This window comes from Colias eurytheme, chromosome 6, assembly GCF_061535395.1.
Source record: "Colias eurytheme isolate Ceu_HAF_F1 chromosome 6, ilColEury1 Martin Lab GWU primary, whole genome shotgun sequence".
Taxonomy (NCBI): domain Eukaryota; kingdom Metazoa; phylum Arthropoda; class Insecta; order Lepidoptera; family Pieridae; genus Colias; species Colias eurytheme.
Window position 1 is genome coordinate 10061284 of NC_142985.1, and position 10028 is coordinate 10071311.

Genomic DNA, 10028 nt, shown 5'->3' on the forward strand with positions numbered 1-10028 from the left:
CGCACCAAAACCGGCAGAAAGTTTAGTTAGAACATTTGCCAGCGTGCTCCATCCATTACTTAATGATCTAAGGATCTAGTACATGCACGTGCATTGTTTTTTTGTTTTATTTTTAATGGTAACATACAATATTTTGTCAAATTTTCACTTGTCAATGTCATCTGTCACTAGAAATTTGAATCATAATTATTCATATGTTTATATTATTGAGTATCGTTTTAAAAAATATTTTTCGCTTTTGTAAATTGCTTAAATAATAAATCACCATGCCTAAAATAAAAGCTGAAAAGAAATCAAGAGTTCACAATGAAATTGCAAAACAAGGTATCACTATGTATAAGTGAGGTTAACTTTCCATGCCTATTTTTGAATTTCGTGATGAGAGACTGCACTTGCAATTTCTTTTAATGTTCCTATACGTTATTTTACAGGAATACAATTTAATAAGGATTTTGGACAGCACATTTTGAAGAATCCACTTATCATCACATCTATGCTGGACAAGGCAGGCTTACGGCCAACAGATGTAGCCCTTGAAATTGGGCCTGGTACCGGTAACATGACAATAAAAATGCTTGACAGAGTAAAGAAAGTTGTAGCCTGTGAAATTGATACCAGGTAATTTTTATTTTGAGGTTCATCATTCATTTTTATCAACAATAGTTGTATTTTTTTGATCACCTACATATTAAGTAATTTTATGTATATTTTCTAGATTTCTGGATTTAAATTTTAATATAATGAATACTAAAGTAGTAATATTTTTTAGATTGGTTGCTGAATTGCAGAAGAGAGTTCAAGGAACCCCATATCAGGCCAAACTACAAATCCTAGTAGGGGATGTTTTAAAAACAGAGTTGCCATTCTTTGATATATGTGTTGCTAATATACCATATCAGATTAGTTCACCGCTAGTATTCAAGCTCCTACTACACAGACCATTCTTCAGATGTGCAGTATTAATGTTTCAAAAAGAATTTGCACAGAGGCTTGTAGCAAAACCTGGTGACAAATTATACTGTAGGTTGTCTATAAACACACAACTTTTGGCAAGAGTGGATATGTTAATGAAGGTACAGTTAATTTATTGTTATACTATATATAAAAATTTAAAAATAATTTTACAGTAGCACCTCTATAAGTCGAATATCAAGGGAGACGCCAAAAAATTCGAGTTATAGAGTTTTCAACTTATGGAGGATTTCGACTTAGGCAGATTTTGATTCGACATAAAGAGTTTGAGGTTTATTCTTATAAATTTTGAGTTACAGAGGTAAAATAAATTAAAATTCAACTTGCAGAGGCCACAAACATGTTTTTATTTATTAGAAATCAACATTATTTCAAATCATTTTAAAATAAAAAATATGGCATTAAAAAAGTCAGTATTTTTTTTGCTTTAGATAATTTGGTTGTTCTCTAGCATTTTATAATCTATAAAGAGCAGAAAATTCTTCTTTTTCAAATATACTGGTTTGCTTTATAAAATTTCGTAAGGTATTCAATGCGGTTCTTGCCTCTTTGATGGAAACCCATGGAGCGCATGTACTATTCACGTCTTCTATGTCATCTTAATCATTAGTATCGGTTTTCTGAGCTACTGAATCGATAATTTCGTGATCAGATACCTACTTAATGCAAACACGTGTTTATGTGAGTCATAAATTTATTATCGCATACTCCTAAAATGTTTTCTAAGAAACAATTATAGTGTACTGCACTGTCGGCAAGTTGTTAAAGTCCAAATGATCAAGTTATAAAGATTGTAAAATAAAATGTTGCCATGTTCGAGATACAGAGGTCAAATTTAATTTTTCGAGTTATAGAGTGAAAATATGTACCAAAATGGCTTGGAGGGACTCGGTGATTATTTCGACTAACAGAGGGCCAAGATTTCAAGTTACGGAGGTTTTCGGGTTTGAAGGGAAGGGAACAAGACATTTTTTCGAGATTTGGAGGTTTTTGACTTATCGAGGTTCGACTTAACGAGGTGCTACTGTATATGCAAGTTCTAGATTTTGTATTCATTTATTATAGGTCTGAGCATTTCAACAGTTTTATTATATGAAATATTTTCCAGGTTGGTAAAAATAACTTCAGACCCCCACCAAAAGTGGAGTCAAGTGTGGTAAGAATAGAACCAAGAAATCCACCACCACCCATTAACTTTGTAGAATGGGATGGTCTTACAAGGATAGCCTTTGTAAGAAAGAACAAAACACTATCTGCTGCCTTTAAACACAGCACCACTATGGCTGTTTTGGAAAAGAATTATAGAGTTCACTGTTCTTTACACAATAAGGTACAAATATTTTATCTTATAATATTATGGCTTAGTGAGTAGATTAAAATATTTTGGAATAACACTTCTGTTAATTTAACTGTTACTAGTTTTTATTTACTTATGAATTGACCAATATTTTTATAAATAGCTTATAAAATACAGAAAAGGAATTAAATGAACAATATACCACATTTATTTTGTAGGAGATACCAGAGGACTTTGATATTAAGCAAAAGGTGCAAGATGTACTGACCACTGCTGGAGCTGATCAAATGAGAGCCAGGACAATGGATTGTGATGATTTCATGAAATTATTACATGCATTTAATACAGAAGGAATACACTTTGCTTAATAAAGTTGTTTTTATTATCCACTCTACATAAGCAGTAACTTTGATTTAAATGTTCATATCTAAAAATGATTGATCTAACAATTATAAGTTATTCCTCAAGTTTACTCAACACTGTTTACTTAATAAAGGCAGATTTTTTGAATCCTCTATCAGCATAGTCGTTATCAGATGTACGATCAGATACAAATGGGAAACCTGGTTGTCCGGGTAATACCATTGGCTTAGATTGTAAAACTCTCCATCCTCCTTTTTTGGTCCAGTCCTGAAATGGAACACACATGTCAAATTCTATTATACTTGTATCTTCTTATATACGTAAAGAGGGATGTTATATATTCTTTAAAAAGAAAATTTTGTAGTCATAAGTTAACCAGATATTTATAAAATATAAATATTAACTTACATTTCCACTATACTTGAAATAGTAATGTGTTGCTAAAACACCAAGAGCGATCAAACCAAGTTTTCCAGTGATGTATCTATAATCGGCAGCGCGATGTTTTCCCTACAAACGGAATAGTTCATTTTAAGTAACGTTTTGCTGTAAATATTTGTTTAGGTTATTTTGTTATGTAATCTTACCAAAACAGGGGTTAGCTTGTCGTATAATAAATCTAATGGTTTACGGTAGAATCGCCGAATAGGATTGGTACGTTCCTTCCAGTATTCCTCAACGTGTACGGGTTCATTAGGAGCCAAAACTTGATCTTTTAACCATTGCTTTCGCCACTGCCTTTCAGCATCAGTCATTCCAATACATCTTTCCCTTTCCATAGCCACACGACCAGCTATGGTCATGGGCTTTACGCCCGCCGTTTGAGCCATTATTATTTTTATACTTTGCCTAACTTTTTTGAGGCAATATGTATGAATTAATTTAGATGAGAGGTCCAAATAACATAGCAGCGAGTAGATAAAATTGACAGATTGACCAAATTTTGAATGAAATAATTTTGACAGATTCAGATAGTTACCATCCTAAAAGAAGTCGACCTTGCCTTTCAAAATAAAACAAAACGCTGATGTTTTAAATTATATAATTACTTGTAGCCTAAGCTTGTAGCCAATTTGTAGCATAAAGTTAAATTATGATTGAAATGGTAAATACCAAGAATCGAAACTATTTGTAAATTAAGTATTGGCAACATTTTAACCACATATTCACATGACATTGACAAGTTTGACAATTGTGTCTATAATCTAAATCTAATTAGACATTTTCATTTTGGGAACTTTTTTACTAAAACAATTTGTTTTAAAAAATATATTCTTTATTTTCTTGCGGTGCTTACTTAAGTTAAGTGAAAAAATGCCTCGTTATCATACCGTAGAAATCAATAAAACAGAATGGATAGTACCGGAACGTTATCAGATGCTTACACCTGTAGGCTCTGGCGCTTACGGGCAGGTTTGGTATGTAATATTTATTTCATTAAGATATCATAGGCACAGTGCCAACATGCTTTCAAAACTTAAATAATTTGTATGAATGTTCTAATATATGAGATAGTGTGAGTCGATATCTATTATAAAAAATGAACGTAATATCGTGCAAATGTGTGAGTGGGTGGTAGAAATTATTTTCATATTAATTTCTTATCTTGTTATTATGTTTGCTATCACTGTGACAAAGTTCTTGTATGTAATTAGTCCCCAAAAGCATATTAAAAGCTAACTGTAGATATCATAAATAAACAATGCAGGTACCTACTTATTCAAGGCATATTCTATTTTTATATATTTAATTATATTGTTTATTATTATTTGTCACAGCTCCTCTATAGATACACTGCATAATATGAAAGTAGCAATAAAAAAATTGGCCAGACCATTTCAATCAGCCGTACATGCTAAAAGAACATATCGTGAGCTTCGGATGTTGAAGCACATGAACCATGAAAATGTTATTGGTATGTTGATTATAAAGAAAATTTTATTATAACTTTAAAAGTGAATCAACCTAGGATTTTTTAAAATGTAAGCAACATTTTAAATATTCTAGGTCTGCTAGATGTATTCACACCTGAAAAGAGTTTAGAAGAGTTTCAACAAGTGTACCTTGTTACACATCTAATGGGAGCTGATCTCAACAATATTATACGCACACAGAAACTATCTGATGATCATGTCCAATTTCTTGTCTACCAGATATTGAGAGGACTTAAGTACATTCACTCTGCAGGAATTATACATAGAGTAAGTCATTTAACTTATATACATATTTTATAAATATCAGAAATATATTATGGTAAATATGTGTGATAAATATAAGATAATATATGAGAAACATGATTTATTTCAGCTGCTCTTTTTTGTACCCATTAAATTCTAAAGAATATAAATTGAAGCTTCTTATTAACATTGTTAAAAAACAGTGGAATTGCGATCTTCTTTTTTTAGATGGTTAAAAATGTAAATAACAGTTTAATAATTGAGTAAAGTAAGAATTTACATATATATGTGTAACAAAATAGTATTCCACAGGATCTCAAGCCCTCAAACATAGCAGTAAATGAAGATTGTGAACTGAAAATTCTAGATTTTGGTTTGGCCAGACCAACTGAAACTGAAATGACTGGTTATGTAGCTACTAGGTCAGTATAAAAAATATAAAAAGGGGTAGGGTTTTAAAAAATTACCATAGTGATATTGTAGAAAATTTCCACTTTTGGTCTATGTCCACTATGGTGAAAAGTCATACCAGTAGATCTTTTCTTCAATGTGTAAAACATCTTTTCATTGCAACATAAAACAGTCCACATTTTGTCAGGTTGCCCAGTATGAACTAGACAAAAGCTATTTTTAATTTTAGATGGTATCGGGCTCCTGAGATCATGCTTAACTGGATGCATTACAATCAAACAGTGGATATTTGGTCTGTTGGGTGTATAATGGCCGAGTTGCTTACCGGCAGGACTCTCTTCCCTGGAACTGACCGTATCCTTTTGTAGTACAATTATATAACTGTAGTTAATGTTCATTGTTAGCTATGTGAGATTGCGCGCTTGTATTGAAAGGTAAGTTATAAAAAAATTGATAATTGTCCAAAGGCATACAAGGTATGCAGGTACAGTGCTAAAAACTATTCTTTTTCTATCATTATGATCATTTTTATATGGTTACATACTATAAATTAATTCTTGTATTTTTTATATCTTTCCTTGTTAGTAAAGTAATTAAGCTCTTTTCAAAGGTGCTGTGGTGTCAGGTAGTCATAATTTTGTGTTCTAAGTTTTTCAAAACTATTTTAACTTAGTATGCTTCAAGTAACCTCAACTCAGTGTTAGTAGATAATATTATTATTTCTTTTTGCTTGCAACCTTAATGGACGAGACAGATATCCATCAACTGAATTTAATAATGGAGATTTTGGGCACACCAGCTCAGGAGTTTATGCAGAAAATATCTTCAGAATCTGTAAGTAACTTGTTGTAGTCCTGGGTCTGGTGGCATTATTATGTGAATAATATGTTCTGCTTCGGTTTATATTATATTGCGCCTTGTATACATACCAGCATATAACATGGCTTTAAATAATATGAGACTGTCTTTGTTCATTCTATGCTTGTGTAAGTTTGGTGCTTGTAACCTTAACGTTTACGCATTCAGATATTGATCACCTCACGAGAATATTGTTTTTATGTGGGAAACCAGAACAGGAGACCATAGACAAAATTATAAGTGAAGAGGTAAGGACTAATGAGGTTATATAACATAAATAATTATAATACTGCTCCACATATTAATAGCATTACGCGATATATTATTTCTATAGCGTGTAACAAATCAGGCACATAAATCTGTTAATTTAACATTTTCTACTAAAAAATAATCCACCGTTAACTTATTTTCCATAATTTTATTATTGCTAATAATTAAAAATTTTCATATTTTTAATTGCCTACCTTTCTAATACGCATGAATTCTGAATACCTAATAAAACTTACTCAAGTAAGCAAAAGTTATATTCATAAACAATATTTAAAGTGAACTAAGTATATCAAAACCTGTATTTGCTTAAAAAAAAAACAATCCGTTATTTAAACAAGTGATGAGTCTTTATCCATTTAAATCAGTCCAATATGTTTACACAAGTATTTGTATATGTGTATATGTTTGCATTGTGGAGTGTTGTGAAAGATTAATGTCTATTTTTGTTATAGAAATTGCAATGTACTATCTATATAGAGAGGGGATTTTTTTATATAAAACTTTGTGGGCGTATTATATGTATATCTATAAAATTATTTACAGCGAAAGTTTGACGCTTTGAGAAAAAAAAGAGATTTTTTGTTTAAATCAGAAAAAAAGTATAATTTATTATTATTTTACTCTAAAAATTCGAAAATTGAATCAAAGAATCACGTCTTTTTATTCTTTTTTATTTAATAAAGTTCCTATTCCAAGTGGAAGCTTAGAATAATAACGCCTAGAAACCGACTACGCGCAAGTAAAGTGAGTTATTCAAACTGAGCCAAATACAGGCTCAAGCTCAGTAGTCTGTCCGCCCGAACACTACTGTGTACTGTAAAGTTTTATACGTGCGCGTGCGTGGCTGCGTGCCTTGCGAACTTAAGCAAGTAGGTAATGCTCACGTGTATCTGTCGATCTCTTTTTCGTTTCACTTTAGATATTTTAGCGTTTGTAGGAAGACTAGGACTAGGGATTATAGGCCTCTATCGATCTAGGCGTTATTCATCTAAGCGTGGGAGCTTATAAATTGACTCGTATTGGAATGCTTTCAGGCCCGTAACTACATCCAATCGTTGCCAACGCTGCGGCGCCGTGACTTTCGCGAAGTTTTCCGCGGCGCAAACCCGCTCGCCGTCAACTTGCTCGAACTCATGCTCGAGTTGGACGCAGATAAGTAAGATTGTTTTCTTTTTTCCTTTTTACTTTACATATTATGTATTTGAACCATACTTAACACTCGTCCCGCAGACAGCAGACGAACAGGTTATTGCGCGATAAAAAAGACGTTCGACATTCAGTAATAATGCATAGTGATAAAAAATATCAGTCAGATATTTTTTGCGTTTATTCATCACAAACTAAAATAATTATATCGAATTTTTCCTCATAGAGACTCGGGTAATAAAAGTTTGAGAAGTTATCTAGTTATTTATAATAATGATAATCATTTCAGTAGTGCCTAGTCATTTTCTTAAACCATTTTTGTGATATCTCAACATAATTATCGCAATGATTGTCTTCTCTTGACTTATTCTATACTTTTATTTAATTAAAATACGTTCTTGAAAGAATGACAGACCTATCTATAAAGGTCGTCTAGCGCAATCACTTTCCCACAATTGAATAAATACTATTTTATACGGTCATGGCAACCCCCAGCACCGGACTAATCGCAAATTATTTAATATAATTGGCTTATATTCCAGGCGTATAACAGCGGAGCAGGCGCTCGCGCACGAGTACCTGGCGCAGTACGCGGACCCGACCGACGAGCCGGTGTCCGCGCCCTACGACCAGAGCTTCGAGGACATGGACCTGCCCGTCGACAAGTGGAAGGGTAATATAATCTACCAAATAAAGCATACAGAGTTACTAGGCTCGTTTACTTTTCCTTATCCCTCCCAGTACATTCATTTATTGCCAAATTAAATTTTCCTCATTCTTTAAAAACTGGTAACTTGTTTGCAGAAGCCCAACTAAATAACATTGACGTATGTATATCTGAAATAGAGGTTTCTAGACGTATGTAAGTATATCTGAAATAGAGGTTTCTAAACTTTATTTTAAATACACCGTTGTGAAAATTAGGGATTTACAAGATGTTATTTCAGAAGGGATCTTCAAGAATAAAATATGGTTGCGGTTCGATTATCACCTTTGTGTTCGTAAACAAAAACGAAGTAAAGTGATTATCTGATTAATTGTTACACTAATGATGATGATAATGTTTATTTAATTCTGCTCCACATATTTCATCGAAAATTCACTTTTTAAATTGGTTTTATTTCAGAATTGGTGTGGAATGAAGTGGTCGAGTTCAAGCCGCACCCTCAACACATGAACACTGTGGTGGAAGTTAACCCCTCATAAATTACCAAATAAATTATATGCCATTTACTGGCAATACATTCTAAAATGTAGTTTAGTTGTCATGTGTGACAAAGATAAACACAACAAATACATACCACTTTAATCAATTGAGCAGCTTAGCAGAATTAAAGCTTAACAATTTACGAATAGATGTGTTTAGTTCTTGAGTTCATTTTACATCTTTTTTATACAAAATATATGCTTTAAAAATTGGTAAACATAAATGCATTTTTTATTATCAAGACACACATATTATATGATATCATGCAAAGTACATATTTACTTTTTTATACTTATAATTGGGAATAATGTTGCGTTTTAATAAATAAACCCGAAAGGTAAATAATTATGGGTATACTTAAAGCTATTGCTACAATGTATTACATATTAATTAATGTAGCAGTAAAGAACGTTGCTTAATAGTTAGTCTTATTATATTCATTTTTGTCTATCATTATTGAATAGTACAAAAATGAATAGTACAAAACACTTATACACACCAACAGCAATAAAATAGACATATATTAATCTTTTAATGTTATGAATGAATAATTTTTTATATAAATTTTAGCTTAACTGATTGATTGCAAATATATTATGCAGTTTATTTAAATTTGACTTATAACTTTAAGCTTTTTATAAAATTTTAAACACATGCTTGTACGCTAAGCGAATTCTGTAATTAGGTATATTGTGAAAATTTTGCAGTAGCTTTCGCTTATAATTTTTTATTAATGTTATATTCGCGCCACGTGTAATTGAATTGCTTGTGATTTGGCCTTGTCACGCTGGTGCTAAGAGAAAATTTAAACGCCATAGAAATAAGTTATACAAGTATTATAAATACGATAGAATAAAATAGACATTTTGAAATGTTCTTTATATTTTTATTGTAAGATAAGACCGTCCAATTCGATGTGACGCATCTTTTTATTGCTCAGAGTTTGAAACATACCTTATATTTTGTTGAATTATTATTGTTTGTAGCCATACGATAAAATATTGTAAAGATATTTTTCTAGCTGAAGTTCTTTTCCATAGATTTTATTTGTAACATAAGAAATAATGTAGTGTTGATAAACAAATAACTTAAACTACATTTATTGTTTTATTTACCTATAAGCTATATTTACATAAGGTCCACGTTATTTACGATATTTAGAATAATTATTTTAAAAAATGCTTTACATTTCGTCTTTATTAAATTAAATTAATTTTTCTCTCGAACCCTTTCAAAACTAGAATTTAGACAGTTAAATTAAAAAGAACCTCCATATACTAAATCTGGGGGCAAGAATCGGAAGGAACCAGCCCGAGCTTCATGCGCC

General features: G+C 31.6%; 3 protein-coding genes across 4 annotated transcripts; 2 read left to right on the plus strand and 1 right to left on the minus strand.

Moving 5' to 3' along the window:
* The first annotated feature begins 173 nt into the window (after window positions 1–173).
* LOC149907972 (putative dimethyladenosine transferase) lies at window positions 174–2641 on the plus strand. Its single transcript, XM_090103106.1, has 5 exons — window positions 174–324; window positions 432–618; window positions 770–1073; window positions 2081–2302; window positions 2488–2641. Exons 1-5 carry the CDS (start codon window positions 267–269, stop codon window positions 2635–2637), a joined length of 921 nt encoding a protein of 306 aa, XP_089959232.1. The 5' UTR covers window positions 174–266; the 3' UTR covers window positions 2638–2641.
* Window positions 2629–3579, minus strand: LOC149907973 (NADH dehydrogenase [ubiquinone] 1 beta subcomplex subunit 6-like). Its single transcript, XM_090103108.1, has 3 exons — window positions 3220–3579; window positions 3041–3142; window positions 2629–2899 (listed from the first exon to the last, which is right to left on the minus strand). The coding sequence occupies exons 1-3, from the start codon at window positions 3460–3462 to the stop codon at window positions 2753–2755; spliced, it is 492 nt and encodes a 163-aa protein (XP_089959234.1). The 5' UTR covers window positions 3463–3579; the 3' UTR covers window positions 2629–2752.
* A 236-nt stretch (window positions 3580–3815) lies between these two features.
* On the plus strand, window positions 3816–9799 carry LOC149907974 (mitogen-activated protein kinase p38b-like). 2 transcript variants are annotated; one of them, XM_090103128.1, is made up of 9 exons: window positions 3816–4050; window positions 4411–4547; window positions 4640–4833; window positions 5122–5231; window positions 5450–5574; window positions 5975–6054; window positions 7383–7504; window positions 8037–8167; window positions 8621–9799. In XM_090103128.1, the coding sequence occupies exons 1-9, from the start codon at window positions 3947–3949 to the stop codon at window positions 8698–8700; spliced, it is 1083 nt and encodes a 360-aa protein (XP_089959254.1). In that variant the 5' UTR covers window positions 3816–3946; the 3' UTR covers window positions 8701–9799. The 2 variants fall into 2 exon arrangements, with proteins under 2 accessions (XP_089959254.1, XP_089959255.1); XM_090103129.1 differs by lacking the exon at window positions 5975–6054 and adding an exon at window positions 6247–6326.
* Window positions 9800–10028: the final 229 nt, after the last annotated feature.